The 18,867-nt window shown below is 40.0% G+C and overlaps 2 protein-coding genes across 2 annotated transcripts; one reads left to right on the top strand and one right to left on the bottom strand.

Moving 5' to 3' along the window:
• The first annotated feature begins 6,203 nt into the window (after positions 1-6,203).
• On the top strand, positions 6,204-9,897 carry LOC129775666 (KAT8 regulatory NSL complex subunit 3). Its single transcript, XM_055780657.1, has 5 exons — positions 6,204-6,480; positions 6,644-6,921; positions 6,975-7,799; positions 7,856-8,381; positions 8,443-9,897. Exons 2-5 carry the CDS (start codon positions 6,650-6,652, stop codon positions 9,796-9,798), a joined length of 2,979 nt encoding a protein of 992 aa, XP_055636632.1. The 5' UTR covers positions 6,204-6,480; positions 6,644-6,649; the 3' UTR covers positions 9,799-9,897.
• Positions 9,898-14,774: 4,877 nt separating this feature from the next.
• LOC129775920 (polyphosphoinositide phosphatase) lies at positions 14,775-17,774 on the bottom strand. Its single transcript, XM_055781190.1, has 5 exons — positions 17,564-17,774; positions 16,797-17,509; positions 15,848-16,731; positions 15,202-15,793; positions 14,775-15,145 (listed from the first exon to the last, which is right to left on the bottom strand). Exons 1-5 carry the CDS (start codon positions 17,633-17,635, stop codon positions 14,866-14,868), a joined length of 2,541 nt encoding a protein of 846 aa, XP_055637165.1. The 5' UTR covers positions 17,636-17,774; the 3' UTR covers positions 14,775-14,865.
• Positions 17,775-18,867: the final 1,093 nt, after the last annotated feature.

The raw sequence follows: 18,867 nt of genomic DNA, 5'->3' as shown, positions 1-18,867 counted from the left end.
GAAGCAATCCCAGCAATAAAAATAAACGTTTCATCATGGCCGATTGATAGAAACCTACCCCTCGCAGATCCAAACTTCAACCACCCAGGAGCCATCGATATGTTGAAGGCCGGGCGCCTCCAACTAGGCGACAACCTGCCGGAGTTACTTGAAACGCATCTCGGATGGGTAGTTGCCGGCGATATCGACTTTTCCAACATTCAACAATGTTTTGTTGGCACCGAAGTAATTTCCGCAGTACCAACGGTTCCGAAGCGCGAGAAGTTATTCCAGCCAATGATCAATATAGACGACACTAGGAGATATGTGGTAACCCAGCCATCGCGAGTATCGTTTCAAGATAATGAAAACAACCGGAATCCGACAATACGACGCTTCCTTCCACCGGAAAGAAATCTGCAGAAGAAAACCGATCATTGCAAATCATCTTGTTATGCCCAAGGTTACCTTAGTATCAAATACATATCAGAAACCACGAATGACATCCCCGATGACGAGAAACCGCAGCATAAGCTGACAACCGTTCATATCGTTCCAGCAATCAAGAAGAGACATACGCCGATATTTACAAAACCCCAAAAACCCAGCCAGTTAGTGAGAAATTCGCTGTCCAGCCGAGGTCCCAATAAATTACTAGGAGCAACAAGTATCAGGATTCGAGACTCAGTATGCAGACAATTAAACTCGACCAAATTCGTTCATCCTATTGACGGCAACACCATCAATTCTTCAGTAAATTCTTGCCAGCCCGGCGGGAGTATGTTCGCGCCCGATTCGACCGCTCCGGAATGACGTCATCGATGCACACATTGAGCGCATGCGCGGGGCAGATTTATTCATCGCCGACAGCACTGCGCACCGAATTACATCGCTAGCGCCACACGTTCACTTTCACATAAAATGATGTGGCGGTCGAGGAATTAAGGTATTCAGTTTTTACACGTTATATTGTAACATCGTTAAATAAAACCTAGGAGAAAAGTACCAGTGTTTTTTGATTTCCATTCTGCACTCTTGCCTTCCGAGCAAACCTTCGCACCATCGATATCTGGCTAGTAGACTGCTGTGGAAACCATTGCCTGCCTTTTTCAAGGCGGAGAAAGAGTTTTATTTCCACGCAGTTGACCAGTCTTCCACTTATACAGTCCACTGCCTTGGCGCTGAGGAACGCGCCAACATGAACTTCCTATCTTCCTGGCTACTAACACAATCAAAGTTCAACACGACTAAAACCTGTGAATCTTCCCACCTTCTATCCTTCATCTCGCCCCTAATCGTACTGCCATTATTTGTTATGTACAAGATCGTACTAGATTGGTGGAACAAAATCATATCGCTAGAAGTGTTAATGCAAGTATAAAATCCCTGCTAATTAATCATTGAAAAACTAACAAATTCAATCGAATATCGAAAAAATGTATAAAAATAATTATGATTATGCAGTAATAAGCTTGCAATAGGTGATCGACTCAGCTCTCACTTGATGAAGCGTTTCATATGTATAGAGCTGAACATTTATTCCGATATATCGTTCCACCCATCTAACATATATTGTTCCACCTGTCTGATGTATGTAGTGTCTCCTGTCAAAGCAACGCGATTTTCGCAGCCAAAGCTTGGAGAGTTCTATCTTTTTTCGCACTATCATGGGTGAAAAAGTGTCATATATTTGACCTCCGGACAACCAGTGCCACCTTATGAGACTCCTTAAAAAATAAGGTCCCGAAGAAAGAATTTGCTATTCGAGATGTTAAAAAACATAAACGAAGCGGTTTTACATTGAGAGTGGAAGCTGAATCGAAACATTGAAAACAATGTCGTGAATTTTTAATATTACAACATTCTAACATTCTTTGGTGGCGTCTTAATCCTGCCGATAATAGCGTCTCAATTCTGATCGATAATGATAATGCAAGATTCTTTAAAATCAATCTATACCCCTTCCCCCTCACGGTGGACAAACGTGGAAGTTTTCGTAAACCCTACACCCCTAAAGTTATCCACGTGGAATTTGGATGACCCCCAAATATGGGTGAATCCCTGTATTTTATTCCTATCTTTCAATTTAACGCTTCATGGATTACATTTCCCATCTATTATATATATCGCGTATCTTTATATATAAACGCAAGGTGTTGTACTATAGGTGGACCGCAATGTCAAAATTGCTGTTCGGCCATTGCTCGTGAAAAAACAAATTTGTTTACAAAACAAATCGTATCTTTTGGTGACAAATGCATTCATTGGCAAAATAGCTGCTCGCGCTTTATTGTAGAATCATAACAGTGCAGAAGGATGTTTTTTAGCTTTTCGCCATTCTTTCTAAGCAAAATGTACTTCTGTTTGGATCCCATCGGCGGGGAAAAGAGTACTATCAGCTTACGGCGATGGTGACAAAAAATAACGCTGATTGTGGCTCCACTGAATTCGTTAGGGAGGAGGAGAATGCTGTGCATATACCGGGAAGAAGATCCGGAAAGGGCCGTTACAAGTAATTGGCTAGAGCAAAAGGAGGTTGTGCACTATATTCCACGAGAATATATATTTGCTTATTTTTTCCTTCAATTATTTTCCTTAGCGAGTTGACATTGATATCATAACCACACACCCAAACAAAAAGTAAATATTTCTGAAAGTTACGTCTCGCTACTCGTCTCACGTCATGTCCTGAAAGTCCCAAGAACGAAACACCTATAGTTCAGCATCTTGTATAAAAGAGAGTTTTTCCCAAGGAGCTGGAATTGACAGGTGGTTCGTTTTCGACAGTATGATGATAAGGCATGGAAGATGCGTGAGGGGATAAAAAGTGACTGCGACTATTTTTGTTTATAAACAAAGCAGGTCTAATTTGTATGCTACATAGCGGTCCACACCAACATATACATACGCTTGGCCGGTTTTAATCGAACTAGCTGTTGTGTCTCACAACCCGTACGATCAGGTGAATCTCCAGATAAAGCAGCAGTCGCCGGGAAATGATATGCATGGATATCCACAGCGTATCGCTATCACTCAATCCTAATGGGTCGCCAACGACTAATTCCACCAAAGCGAATGGAACTTAGAGCAGTATGGCACAAGCCCGCCGGTAGTGACCCTTTCATATACCCACTAGCAAAGCTCCCACAATCGCTGAATTGCCAATCCCAGCAGCAACAACAACAACCCTCACATTCCGTAAAACAGCAATGCAGACAACAACTTGCAGCAGTCACAGACAATGATGCCAACAGCGTAAACAAAACCAACGTTTATGCGCAGCAAACACATAGCGGTATGCACTCATCATTGCATGCTATTTGTTATCCTCTTTCTCGGAAAACTCTAGCCGTTCGTTTGGTCGCTGTCAATTCGAACTCAAGTAATGGCTGAACAGCAGTTCTGACATAACGTTCCACCTTATTATACCGCCTTGGTTTTTCCCACGTACGTATAAAGTGCGATTCACATACAACATCACGTCACGTTCACGTTCCGTCACGTCACGTTGCGTCAATTATTCTTCCATGGAATTCCTATTGAAGCATTCACATACACCAGCAACGGCAAGTCGAAGTTCCCGTTGCCGGTGTATGTGTATGTTTGCATAAGAACTGCTTGGAAAAATTCGAAAAAATTGACTATGCACATCTTTATATATAACAGAGACTTTTTCCCACGTACGTATAACTCATCGTCACTGTAGAACGGTTGATCAGATCTACGTCGTCCATATATTTTGTGAGTTTGTCTTCACCCAAATTAGAATGATAGAGTACTTTGGAAAATATTTGAGATGATTTGAAAAATTCGGAAAAAATGGCTATGCACATCTTTATATATAAAAGAGAGTTTTTCCCACGTACGTATAACTCATCATCACGAGAGAACGGTTGATCAGATCTATGTCGTCCATATATATTGTGAGTTTGTCTTCACCCAAATTAGAATGATAGAGTACTTTGGAAAATATTTGAGATCATTTGAAAAATTCGGAAAAAATGGCTGTGCACATCTTTATATATAAAAGAGAGTTTTTCCCACGTACGTATAACTCATCATCACGAGAGAACGGTTGATCAGATCTATATCGTCCATATATATTGTGAGTTTGTCTTCACCCAAATTAGAATGATAGAGTACTTTGGAAAATATTTGAGATCATTTTAAAAATTCGTAAAATTGACTATGCACATCTAGTCTATATATATATATAAATCTCGTGTCACGATGTTCGTGGTCGAACTTCGTCTAAACGGCTCGACCGATTTTCATAAAATCATACACAAAATACTTGGTACGCATGAGAATAGGTCGTAAACTATATATGATACCAATAATATACCGATTACCGTATATTTAACACCGGTTAGGGTGGACCTATTTTTTTCTTTTATATGGCTTCAAAATATATCTAACCCAAAATTCTCACCCCCCATCGTTTACTTCCAATCCCGATTTGAGTTTTTTTTGTATAAACAATTTTCAATTAATTTAATCGTAATTCGTTTTTCAAACAAGACGAGTTTATTTATATTGTTAAATTTCCACTTCATCGAATTTTCGTGAGGTGCGTCGCCGGTGAACTGATAGTCTTTTTGAATGAGCACAATAATTTATTGAAATTATTCAAATCACACATGTCCGGATTGCAAGGCGGTAATCATGCTATTGTCATCAATCCTGATAAAACGCCAATTGGAAAAATATCTGATTGTCAGTTTGACATACGGTACAATGTACATCCAAAGTATGGCTGTCATGGTACGATGGTACCTGTACAACGCTGTACACGTATAACGCAAGTACAGCTGTATGTCTGTCCCTGGTATTACACGTATTCGGTCCTACACATTACAGGATATTTTCGGTTGAATCATCTCATATCTTTGGTTTCCCGATTCATGAACGGAATCCAGCAATCATAAATTAACCGTTCATCTAGAAAACGACGATATAATTCTAATTTTGTATAATTTTTCTACTTTACGACAAAAATATATTACTTTTTTTTCATTTTACATTTACGTTAATGAAATACATTGATTCGAGAGAAGAAATGGTTTTTTTTTATTTTGTTAGCGGATATCGTCTTGGCGCCCCATCACACGGTATGCCAAACACAAAATGAACGCAAGATTCACAAACGTGTCACGTTTGTTTATCGAATGACAATGCGCACCTTCATTTCCAGCAGCATAAACTTCAAACACAAATCGTTTCGTCGTTATTCTATCATATTTAAAAAAAGAAATTTAGTTATTCTTTATTTAACTACCAATATATTCATTAGAAATAATTTATATGGCAAAACAACGTTTGCGGTTCAGCTTGTTTAATATACAAAAACCCAAGACGGGTCCACGATAGATACAATACGGTAGCGCGACTTAAGTGCGATTCACATACAATATCCACGTCACGTTCACGTTCCGTCCCGTTCATGGTAGAATAATTGACGCAACGTGACGTGACGGAACGTGAACGTGACGTGGATGTTGTATGTGAATCGTCCTCAAAAAATCATGAAATGGTAAATTTATCAATATACTAAAATACAATTTCATTCAAAAACAATTATTCTGCACCATGTTTATCTCAAAATTATATTTAATGTAACTTTTAAAATTATGACATCATACTTTTTTATTACAAATATGTCTGTTCTTTTTGATTACAAGAAATAAATATTCGCTCGGTTAATCGAATACTGAAAAACAATTATTCGAATGAATCGAATATTTAAAAATGACCCCACGATTAATCGACAGTTGAATGAACGAAAAATTTAGACATCTCTATTTGCAGTCAAATCCCTTTCTACAGTCCTCTGTATATTTATACCGTTTCCCCTCGTGCAGTTATTGACGACACGGTTACATCTTCATTCCACACATCTTGGACGGGTCTATGGTACTAGGTGAGGCCGTTTCGTCACTAAGTGGGTTAGAGGAGCAGTATATGAAAACAGTACGGAAGAAAGCAGAAGGGGAAATATTTGCTTGAAGCGTGAAAGAGACAGACTGATCACGAGTGGGCTTGGGCACAAGCGTATTGTGTTTTGTTTACAAACAAAATACAGTAGACTTCCAAGATGGCTGAAGAGTGGTTTTAGCAAGTTGGCCCACCTTAGGATACACTTCTAGGCATCTTGGTTTTAGTAAGTTGGCCTACCTTATGATATACTTCTAGTTACCTTGACAAAAACATTAGTGTACATTTTGCAATCAAATAGCCGTCAAATTCTAATGAAGCTGTTGTTTTTTTATTAAATGCTCGTGAAATTTGTGCTTAAGCTAGACATTTTTCCCATTACGTGTTAAAGCAACACCTATTCAGTCATTCCGTTTTATCAGCTTATTAACACTTTTTTTAAATTTGTTTTCCTTCAAATAATATGATGAAGCTTTTGAAGTTGTATTTGCTGTGCAGTGCGCGATACGATCAATAATTCCCTCTTCCTGAAGAGGGAAAACGAGACTAACCTAACCAACGTACAGTGTGCGTATATTTGCATGAATAATTTTCCTGTTGAAAATTCTCCCAGTTTGTAATTCTTTATAACGGCGATCTGCTGATGTGACAAAATAAAAAAGTTAACCTTATGTTTTAAGTTTCTAATTGGAATGATATGATTAGTTAAAATTGTGCTCATCTATTACAGTAAACAATGGAACACAGTTATTCACGTGACTTTCGTCCAATGGATAACAGCCAGGTGGCCTCAACCAGGACACTGATGGTGCATCGACCACCACCGTGTCCTTCCTGTCATACCCACAGCCATGACGAGCGGATCGATTTGGAGGAATCATACAATCCGCCGATACCATCGTACAATGAAGAGACCGCAAAAATAGCGATGTTGGAGAGCGAGAATATTACGAAACAGGTTCGTAATCTCAACTCAGAGGATATTGATTGGGAGGAAAAAGTGAACAAGTAAGAACATTGTGTTGATCTTATTGGAACCTAATTGACGCAATATGTTTCAGACTTGGTTGGTCTGTTCAGCAAATTAAATTATTTGGTAAGATTACCAAATTACTGGATATGGATCGATTGGCAAGATTAACTATCGCTGATAAACAGCACGAACCTGTACACCGTCGTATGGTTATAGACAAATCCGTCAGCCGTATACGACAGGCTTTGGCCAGTGTTTCGTGGGATCCTCGGCTGACGCAGTGGATTCACGGATTGTTGATGGAAAATCTACCACCGAGCTATTTGGCATCCTACATTGACATCTTGCAAACATTGAAAGCCAAATTGCCTAATTTGGTGGATAAAATGATATTCAGCCGGCCATTGAATATCAACCAGGAACTTTTGGGTCCGGTTTTAAAGAAACCGTGGGAGCCGGTTGTTGCTCACAAAAACCGGAAACTTCCCGGGCAGCCATTCATTGTAGTGGTTCCTTCTGGCCCTAATATGACGTCACCGAGTACACGATTACAGAAGTGGTATTCACTGTTCGCCACGATGGCCTCTGTCATACCGATTACGATGCCTCCACAAGGAGCTGCGGTTTTGAAGCATACAATCCAAAGCGTTTCCGAGCAGATGGTAGCCGTGACGCGTACAAAAATACATGATGTGCGTCAAGAGGCTCCTAATCGTCCCATTATTTTGGTAGGATTCAACGCCGGAGCGGCGTTAGCGATTCAAGTAGGGCTTGTCGAAGCAGTGAGTTGTATTGTTGGTTTGGGTTTTGCTTATAACACCGTTAACGGACCGAGAGGAGCTCCGGATGATCACATTACGGATATTACAGCACCGGTGTTGTTCGTAATTGGACAGTTTTCCGCCAGAACAAGGTAAGTTTTCGTTTACGATCGTTTTGCAATATTCCTAAAGCAATTCACATTTACAGTCAAGAAGAAATAGAGTTCCTGCGGGAGAAAATGATTGCCCAAACATCGCTTGTTGTTGTTGGTTCGGCTGACGATTGCCTTCGAGTATGCAAATCAAAGCGAAAAATTGAGGGTGTTACTCAGTCTATGGTGGATAACATGGTAATGGATGAGGTTGCCGAATTTGCTACAAACTGTCTGCTCAATCCACCTCGACCGAAGCAAACGATTAAGGATCCGAATGGTCAGAAATCTAATTTGCTGCTCTCAAATAATAGCAGCAATTTAGCAGCTACAGCGAGGCCTGCCTCAATTACTTCCGGCGGAAATATCAATACAAGCGGTACGTCAGCGTACAATCGAAAGCGTAAAGTAAGTCTATCCGCGGACTTGGCAGATCAAACGAAAGCAACAAAAACAAGCAAACAACCTGCTAAAAGAACATCTAAGTCCCAGAAACAAACTAAGGCTGAAAAGTTAGTGCTCAAACAGAATCAGCAAGCTTTGGATGCAGCCATTCAGAGTATTCTCCCCGAAGTTCAAAAGGTAATGTTATTTCAGATTCCCTTCGATATCAGAATTTGAAGCCAAGTATCTTCCTCAACAGCCTGCTGGATTATCCGTTACAAGAACGCCTGGACCTGTAACCAATATACAAATTTCCTCTAATAGCAATAATCTAGAGATTCGCCATACACCCGGTTCACAGGTAGTGTCCGGTATAGGCAGTTCTCCAATAGTTCTTCCGATGATCAAGCGCGAACCTACAAATCTGCAACAGCAACCTCAACAGATCCAATCTCAATCAACGGCGGCTACAAACATCAAAGTGATTCCGGCGAACCAATTTATTCAGTTGAAACCATCCGGAACAACGCAAAAGTTTTTCACCCTCAAATCTTCCCCGAAACCTGTAGTTTCGGTAACTCCGAGGCCTCCCAGTGCAACTCCAACTCCACAGTCGAAACAATCACAATCATTTAGTCCCACAAAATTCACGATTGTTCGAAGCTCCGGAGGTGTTTCGACTTCTACAACACCCACGTCGGCTGCAACTTTAAATTCCACAAGGTCGCCACATACGCCCGATTTGTCAAATACCAGCATTTTTGATATTCCGATTGTGTTTGCCGACAATGAAGGTAACATTCAGGATGGCTCTTCGCAAAAGGTATACGATGTCCCCAAAGCACCAACAAATATTGTGACCATTACATCTACGGCGACTACCTCAATCCCAAGTAAAATAGAACCAGTCAATCGATTGATAACGTTGCAGCCAACTTTGAAATCGAACAAAGTTGTAGTTATCAACAAAAATAATATCAAACAGGTTCCGACCAATGTTATCGCTGCAGCCACAGCGTCGAAACCATTGGGTGGTACACCTTCCGGAATGAAGTACACAAAAGTGGTACTGTCTAATCCCTTAACCAAAACTGCGTCAGTTACAACTCCAACAGCGGTTACCAGAAATCTTGGCCAAATACTGTCTGGTGGGAAGGTGGAAATTCTAAACAATGCTATCGTCAAGCCAGCGGTCGTCCCTCAACAAAAGTTTCAACCGATAATCATAAATGTGGATCCCAATAAAACGACCACCATGAAAAACTTTGTGCGAGTTGGCGAAACACAAATCCGGTCGATCGGTGCTGCAACTACTGCACCGAATACAACGGTCACCACGTCACGGGGAGCAATCTTCGGTGCAAACACTGCATCTCCACAGCTCGCTCCCGGTATCCCGGGAACGAATACCATTCTCATCAAAACCAACTCTTTGTCCCAGTTGACAACAAGAAAGCCAGCTATTCTGAACCGTAATATCACTGTGAGGAAGGTAAATATCGTGCCACAACAAACTGCTGGCACCAGTGCCACAGCGGTGGTATCGTCAGCCACACCGATGCTAGCTAGCAGAACACTACAGCAACCACAAAACAGGCCTAATGCGCCACCTTAAATTTGAAAAAAAAACATAAATAAGATGTATGAGTTACACCATTACTTTTGTACGATAGACATAAACATCCGTTGTGGGATATAGAAGATTAGTTGCTCATTTCTTGGACTGATGGTATCAAGTAATCCCATTATTGAGAAATTCCTTGGTTATCTTAGTCCTGCTTACAAAAATTGATCGAACATCCGCCGCGATAGCAAGTGTCGTTCGGTACAAATTATACAGAAACAACTGTCTTGTTCAAGTCAATTCAGCACCTTCTCAAAGCGTTAAAAAGTTGTAGAAAATTAATCAACACCGTGTGATAAAGACATTCGAACAAATCAAATGTTTTATGGTCAGCGCCGTTTTTGCGCTCAGTTTTGCGCTCAATTTTGCGCCGTATTTCTATACTGCGCGCTTGAATCTGGATTGCTCTCTCTGTTGAGATATTTTTCTTCACACAGGCGTATACGGTTCGTATGGAGACGTGCTGTTTTTATGCTTCGCTTAGAACAAGCGAAAACAAAGCGGGCGCTAGAATTTCATGAGTATGATGTATGTGGTGACCGGAATAAATCGCCACAGTAAACAACTGCAACAGAAACAACCGCTTAGAAAAAGTGTAGTAGGCTAGAAATATTTGGCGCGGGAAAAACATCATGTGCCTCACATTTCTATTATAAATTTATTCTCTTGTTCTCGTTTTTCGAAATTTATTCTGAGGACAATGTAATGGGGACGAAGTCCCCATTTGGCGAGGATAAGGAATCGAGGCGGCCCATGCCGCCAAGATGACGCAATCCGAGTCCACCGCCGACCCGCCGTCGGAAGCGGCGGTGTCTCGCACGCAAACCTGGGATCCACTGATTGCCCGGTTAGTTTGAAACATAGGATACGATCCTTTAGCAATGTCCGACCGAGCTCTAGCGAGCGTCGGACGGTATACGTCTGCCCGGGGCGTTACGTTTGCCTGGGGCGATACGTTTGCCCGGTTAATTCTTGTTTTGAAATACAATACCGCGCCACAATATTTATAGCCTACTACACATTTTATAAGCGGTGGTTTCTGTTGCAGTCGTTTTCTGTGGCGATTTATTCCGGGAACCGATGTATGTACATAGAATGAGGCGCGCACAGGGGTACCAAATGTACTGCATCACGACAGTAATGTCATGACTGTCGCCACCATTGTCCCGTGACAGTCACGCGATTGAATTTGTAACTACAGTCACACAGTGGAAATGTTATGCGACATTTATTGTTACTGTCGTGTACTGTACACGAATACATTCCCATGTGAGAGTATTTTGGTCTTTCGTCTGCGACAGACCCGCTTGCTCATTAGTGATATTTTTGTAGATTCTGAATGCAATAGTTATACGTTGCTACCGTCGTTGATGATTTTTTTCCCTCGTGCTGATGATGTCGGGTGTCTTAGTATATATTTTTCCAGTACAACGTCATTTTATTTCATTTCATTTTCGCAAACTAAAGAGATTAATCTACTGTGCAGCGAAGAATTAATAACAATTAATAACTGGCGAATTCTGCAGCATATCCCGATATGGGAAAATTTAATTTGTCGATGACGCGGATATTCCATGTAGAGAAGTTTTCGGGGGAAATAGTGTGAGCAACCTCTGTTGAAAGAGGTGCGTGGAGAAGTGTCGTGGGTGGAAGTCGTGTGAATGAAAGTTACGCGAATGCAACTGTAGGGCCAGATTAGAATGCGGCTGGGGGAAGTGTTGCACACTTAGCAATGTAGGTTTGGACATGAAGGAGATTTTATTTTATTTATGAATAAAATATGTTTAGCGCGTAATATTAATATTATCAACAAAAATGTAAAGTAACATTTTAGTATTATTATCATTATTACTAGCTGACCCGGTAAACGTTATGCTGCCATTTAGATAATTTTTAGCGAATATATTCGTTGTTATATGACAAACAACAAGTATATTGCAAGTGTGTTTCATATTCATATCGATATACTGAATTTGAAATATAGCCACATTACTGCCCTCATATCGGTCCACTGGATTATGAGAAAAACGTACAACTAGCAAGAAAATGTTTTAAAGATTTAAAAAAATATATCTTTCAAATGAAAGCAACATAATTGGCTCACGTAGCGTACTTTTTAGTGTAGAGCCAGTTTAGTTCTATAACTCTGTCATTGTTAAAATTCGAACATATGCGTAGGAGGGTTTTTTACATGAAATATGATCATCTATCACCTCCTGAGAGATTCTGGGAAAATATATTAAATTCTTCTTTTACATTCAATAATCAAAAATTATATGCATGAAAAACAAATTAAAAAAACATTTTTTTGACTCGATTATATACAGGATTCGATTATATACAGTGAAAAGAAATCGGAGACTGTATATAATCGAGTTCGCGCTGCATTAGTTTCCAACTTGGAGGATAAATCTAAACACTCCCAACACTGAGTATTTCCGACGTCACCAATTATCGAAGAAACTCTCGCCTAGAATTATTAAGCTGTGCGTGTTTTTCTCAAATGAATTGTTGATCATTTGTGTATCTGGATTCAAGCATCCCAACAGTAAAGCATTCTTATTACAGTCGATATGAAATTAACTCGGCTTCCTATGTGTGCACGCAACTAGTGATCACAGCCATATGTCCGATACACATCTCAAAGCGTACTGGTGAAGAAGCACAAACGCATAAGATACCGGCTAACATTACGATCGCCAGAAAAATGTCATGACATTTTTCTGGCGACAGTCACGTGTGACAGTAACCCGGGTAAACCGATGAGATTCATCGCTTCGTCAGCGACTGTTACGGCGACAGAGCGAACGGAATAGCAGACACGAAAAAATCGGAAACGAACAGTCTCCCCGGCTCACTACGCTCGGGCACGACAAATTAGATGAATTCGACGAAACACCGACTGTTGCTGTATAGTATTACTTTATGCATTCATGCTCTGTCGCTTGTATACGAGTGTAGCGCGCTCACAGAGACTGTCGATTCAATTTCATACCGACTGTTATGAAAATGCAGTACTTTTGGGATGCCTGGGCGCGCATCACACAAGTAAGAAGAGATGTTCAGTATCTGAATTTTGCGCCGGGTACATTTTGCACTGTCACGATTATGAATTTTGTGCACTTCGCACCAAGAGAGAATACATGTTTGCTTTGAACGCGCGCTGATGAAAATAAAAAAAATTGGAAAACCTTGATGATAGCTGCGCAGCGATCATCTTCCATCTTCCTCGTCCCTAAATATCCGATTGATCCTCATAAGAGAATAGACCGTCATTAAAATGTGTTTCAGTTGGAATTTGATCGCTTATTTTTATTCACTGCAGTGCCCCTAGTTGCCACATCGAGAAACTATTGACAGTGTTTTGGTCCGGAAAGTTTGTTCAGTAGTGAAAATTTCATGAAGATTGAAGGACACATTCAAAAGATATTGACGATGGAACACGAAAGGCTTGAAAAAATCTGCACACTCACGTTTAGAACCCGACGTGGTAGGGAGGACAGATCCCAAAATTCCAGAAGTGTAGAAGTGTTGCGGGTAGGTTCAAATTTGTTTACGCCGATAAATTTGCCCATAAAATGATGATTTGGCCAGGGATCAGTAGTTGTGGAGAAAAGTCAAATGTTTTCATAACAGGAGCAACAATGGCTGGAAAATTTTACAAAAAGGAGTGTGTACAGAATAGTATTTTGCCATTCATTCGTTTACACAAAGGTTTGCCTATCAATATCTCGATGTGAGATATTGATAGGCAAACCGATGAGAAGTGGCTGAATCATCAAAAAACCAGCTCAAATGGAACACTGGTGAAACCAGATAGCAAACACGGTTACCGGCAGTGCTGTGCAGAAAATGATGGATGGTATCACACGAAAAGTTCGAAAATTCGTCCGAACAGTTGACGAATAATTTTCATGTTTTATCCCTTAAAGTCCTCGACATTTGCCGGGTCAGCTAGTATCTCCAACATCCCAACAACAAGAACAGAACCAAACTGCAACGTATGATAGAGTATTTCTCTGGCATTGAGCAAAATAAATTTAGACCTTAAAAAATCATTATTTTCTATACCGAAGACATGTTGAAAGTTTCATTTAATAGGATCATGCATAATTTTTAATTTTTTCTTGTAGATTAAGGGGGGACCTCTTTCTGGAGGTCGAAAAATAAGGAATTTTCGTGATTTTTTTCGGATGTTAGGAATAATGTGAAGTGTTGGTTATTCTTTAAGGTATATTTGAAGATGTATATTCCATTTTTTGAGTGCACGTATAATGATGATTACGCTGTTGACAGCTGGATGCGTAGACGCTGTCTGTCACGAAAAATCGCTGTTTAGAAGCTCATAAAAAATCGAAAAATCAGATATCAAAAAAAACGGCTATGTAACACTTTAGATCATTCATTTTTACATGTTGATAACATTTTTTAGACCAAATCAGTCGAGTAGTTTCGAGATATCGATACCACCAGTTGAAAAACATGGTTTGCATGGTTTCATGGTTTCGAGAAAATCGCGTTTAAAAATTCGTACTATTTGAGAGGCTCAAAATGAAAGGGTGTAAGTGACATCATCCATTTTCTCAACATCGAGTCTCTCTCTTTTGGCCATAACTTAGCTGCGAACACATTCCCAGCTGCATTTGACAATGTGGAAGATAGGTCAGAACCTCATCTATCGGATTCCATAGCAAACTCAAATTGGAATGTTTTTGCATTTTAGTTATTAACTAAAGAAAAAGTTGATGAAGAGAAATCGATGAAGTCACTTACACCCCTTTCCTTCTGAGCTCCTTATATCCAATGAGGTGCTTTCGTACTTTTGGCTGTAACTTTTCAACAGATCCTTTCAGGACAACATTTCTGAGGACATAAGCTTTCCAAAATGCGAAAAACAAAAATTCGATTTTTCAACGCTCCCTTTTAAAATATTGAGAATTTCTTTCATGAATACATATAATGCTTCGTTCGATGAATACATATAAGATATAAAGTTCGATGTTATCTACAATGTGCATATTATTCACGTCCAGAAAATGATGACTATTCCTTTTCTAATTAGTTGTACATATCCACATATCTCTGTATAACGGGATCGATTCCTTTGGACACCATAGCGTTCTGTGCTATCTGACAGTATTTTTCATAGATCGCAAGACTTTCCGCACTCACTGTCGGTATTTCTATATCCTCTGTCAATGCGCACAATTTGGAATCAGTTCGGGCGTAGATAGCCCGAATCTGCACAATGATTTCCTCCGGCTGTGTCTGCTTCTGCTCGTATTTCGAATATTTATTTGGATAACAAATTCTATTCATTTGAACGTATTTCTGATACCTGTTAAAGTCAGAAAAATATTAAACAGTACTGTTACATACAGCTCAAAAGCATACTTCATCATATCTGCCTTTTTGGGTGGTTTGATTTCAAACCCATATATGTCCCCGGTCATTGGAAACATGCTGTTGATCGTCACCGGGTCTTCGGCCCTGCTACTGTTGGCACTACTGCTTGGAGCAGTGTTTCTAAGGCTTCGGTCGTCATCTTCAGAGTCTGAGTCCTCATCCAAACTGGACGAAGAGCTGTTTGTAGACCCAGTGGAAGATTGTCCCGAAAGTGATGGATTCTTCATGGTTACACTATCCCGTCTTCGGACCGGCTCGAATGGACTGAAATTCGTGCGGAAAGTCGGAACGAAATTCCGCGCAAAATGACTTAGTTGGTAAGCAATATTCTCCTCAAATGAAGTTATTTTAAAAGTATAATAGAAATTGGAATAGTAGTCGATTATTTCCACATCGGCGGTGTGAATTTTGATCAGCTCATTCACAACTCGGTTGTTATCACTTGTTGAGTTTGGCAGGTTCATCATCACGAACGGTCGAACCCATTGCGTTAGTGGTTCTGGAGATATTTTGCGGATAACATCTACTCTCGAGTTGTGAATGTAAAAATCAGTCTCCAAATCCCAAATGTGTGTAGATTCTAAGAAACAAAACAATGTTAAATGGAAATGATTGTATCCGTAACGGTACTCACTATTGACTTCGGATTCCGATGGGATATAGTAACCTAAAAACAAATTAATGCTATGTTGCTTTTCTGTATCGCTGAAAGTATTGCTGCAATATCGACTGAGCGTTTGGATGATATCATTACCCTGTGATGCCCAAGCCGCAGTTTTACGGTATGTTTTTATACGATGGACTAATTGCGATCCACCATATTGTAGTGCCAATGTATCGCCGTGATCTTCATATAAATTTTCCAGCATTGTTATACAATCCGATTCAAATTCCAATTTACGTTCCTTCAAGAAACCCAACTCGTGCAACTGATGTGCAAGTACGCATTTCCCGATAGCAAACTGAGCCGTGTTTGTGCGATCTAAACAATCTACACAATTCACTCGTACGATTCCCGTTTGCTGGGTTGATATCTCTTCGTCGAGGAAGAAAATTCCTGTTTGCTGGATAACGTTCTCGGCGTATTTGGCCAATCGCTCCATCACATTACCTTTGCCTCGACTTTTCCTGGCCATATCGAAATCGATGTATTTGATTCGAGAGTTCGGGGGAACGAACTGATTCAGATAATCAACACTCCCGACCATTTCTTCACTCAGTACACTCTCATGACGTCTTTTTTCACGCTTTTTCACTAGGTTGAGAATAATTATTGGCGATCCAAAGTGGAACATTAGGCGCTGATAATGTTTTCCAGCAGTTTCACCATACGGATCCGACACGTCGAGAGCTATTTGCGGTTTTGGAACCATTTTGCTAACATCTTGAGACCAGTGGGAAGGAACAGAACCTCGGAGCTGTGTGAAACTGCACATTCGAGTGCCGTCAAGCACAATCTGTTCCGTTTCCACCTCGTTAGCCACATCTCCAAAATAATTAGCACCACGTTTCAGGAATCTGCAATATACGACACGTTAAACGAGATGCATACAATCTAAATTATTACTTTAATAGCAAAGTACCTGGTACCGGCAAATCGGGTGCTTCTTCTGGCAATCAAGCACACATAAATCGGTCGCCCAAAAATGCTGATGCTCGACTGACTTATGAAACCATGAATAACCTCTAGCTTCCAATCTTTGTGCAAAATATTACCCATCGGCTTCAACAGGTAGGCATTCCATACAAAACGATTTCGTGACACTCCACGAAATGCGTAAGTTGCTTTTTCCTTGCTACTATTCTTCCACAACAGTGGCTCATCCCGTTCGATGTCACATTGAACGCCGACAAATTTCGGAACCGAAACATTGTACTGCAAAGTTCTCGTCAAATCATAACTGTAGCTGAAGTAGAAGTTACTTTTCAAGTCCACATTGTTGAACATTTTCACATAGCGCTGCTCGAGAGGGTGAATTTGCTTTCCTACCGGAGCCTCGTTGACACGAATCATGGCGGTGTCTTTAATTGTATATATTATATGCTTCCCAATGAATGCACAGCGGGTTCGTTTGGTGACCAGGATAAGGTAGTAACCCTCCAGAAACTTGACGAATCCCAGCACTCCGTAAGCGCTAATCGATCGGATGAACGAGCGAGATTGGACAAATTTGCGAATGTCACTCTTCTTCAGCTCGTTGGCATTTTCGTGGATGAGGAGCTCTTTGGATTTTCGGTCAACTTCCAACAGTCGAAAGCGGGATTCCCTACTGTTGCTTCCTATCAGGTATAGTTTCTAGAACGTAGGAAATGTTGATTGCAAATAACTATCAGTGAAATGTTTACATACCGATTTTGTTTCGAAAAGTGCCACTTTTTGAATAGAGCTTATTAAAGGATAAAATTTTGTATTGGGATCCATAATCCTTTTTCTAAAATAAGTGGATTTTCGGAGAGCTATTCGCAATATAAACAGGCAAATGATTAACACTTTTCCAATTTGATTTGTTTATGTTATGGACTGTGATCAATGTCCTGGAAAAAAGGTAATGAAGATGGTAGAGTTTCGAGCGACATAGCATGCGCTGCCATAACTATTTCTCAAATAGTGACGTCAGTCGTTATGTTTATCTTTGATTGTCCACCGCATCCATGTGAAAATGCTATTTTCAGGAAGTAATTTATCAATTAAAACCGTACATTTTTTAGAGTTCCCGCAGAATATGAGACTAATGTGATAGTGTGTGGTGGAAATTTGTGAAATCACGTCGAAAAAGACGGATAAAAGTGATATTTCCATGTGCCATTTCCACTCCCCCATGTTCATAGAAACAAACGAACTTTCATTATTTTAACGTTACGAAGTTGGTGTTTCGAAGGCTTTCAGTGTCGGTGTGTATGTTGTGAGAAAATAATCGGCAATTAATCAAAATTTTACCGAAAATGTAACTGATTTCAAGAACAAAGCATATGATGGCTCTCTGGACCTTTTTACCACATAAATAATAGTAATAAGCTACGATACAACCGTCATCTGTTGAAAAACAAGCAGTTGAAAGATTTCATGAGAATTTTGGCTCAAATTATCATGCAACCGTGAGAAATTTCAACATTGTGGTGTTTCTTCCATATAAATTCCATATTGAATGCAAATAATAACGACACGATATTTTGCTTGCCAATTAGAGATGGGCAAAACAGTTCATTTTGATGAACGGTTCACTCACTAACCGTTCATCTAAGTGAATCAGTTCTTTCGAACCGTTCTTTCGCTCTTTCGTTCAGCGATATTAACATTAACATAGAATGTTGGATGGAACCCAACATCAATAGACAGCTATTAATTGATATCGTTGGATTGGATAGTATACGTATGAGATTTATATTTTTGAAATTTAGTGAGGAAAGATAAGCTGCTTCATTAAAAGTCGCAAACTGTATGTGAAAATATGTTTATCGGTAGACAAAAGTTTATGTAATAATTTGATGCGCACAAAATATATGTACACAGGTTCCATGTAAGATCGTACTTCATAATGTTCATTCAGGGAAAAAAAAGACGGGTGGGTAATGTCGGGGACATAACCGGAGTGACGTAGGACTATACAAAGGGGACAGCTTTTGTTAAATATATATTTTAAATATATTGTTTTA

Source organism: Toxorhynchites rutilus, chromosome 3 (assembly GCF_029784135.1).
Source record: "Toxorhynchites rutilus septentrionalis strain SRP chromosome 3, ASM2978413v1, whole genome shotgun sequence".
Taxonomy (NCBI): domain Eukaryota; kingdom Metazoa; phylum Arthropoda; class Insecta; order Diptera; family Culicidae; genus Toxorhynchites; species Toxorhynchites rutilus.
The sequence above is the reverse complement of the archived record's forward strand: the minus strand, read 5'-3'. Positions and strand labels throughout refer to the sequence as shown.

Bases quoted from the DNA above. Each gene is read 5' to 3' on its own strand.
- LOC129775920 (XM_055781190.1), bottom strand. From the start codon at position 17,635: ATGGATCCCAATACAAAATTTTATCCTTTAATAAGCTCTATTCAAAAA. The intron at 16,732-16,796 runs GTACTTTGCTAT...CGTATATTGCAG, and splicing joins ACCCGATTTGCCGGTACCAG to ATTCCTGAAACGTGGTGCTA. The intron at 15,794-15,847 runs GTGAGTACCGTT...TTTGTTTCTTAG, and splicing joins ATCGGAATCCGAAGTCAATA to AATCTACACACATTTGGGAT.
- LOC129775666 (XM_055780657.1), top strand. From the start codon at position 6,650: ATGGAACACAGTTATTCACGTGACTTTCGTCCAATGGATAACAGCCAG. The intron at 7,800-7,855 runs GTAAGTTTTCGT...TCACATTTACAG, and splicing joins CAGTTTTCCGCCAGAACAAG to TCAAGAAGAAATAGAGTTCC. The intron at 8,382-8,442 runs GTAATGTTATTT...CTTCCTCAACAG, and splicing joins TTCTCCCCGAAGTTCAAAAG to CCTGCTGGATTATCCGTTAC.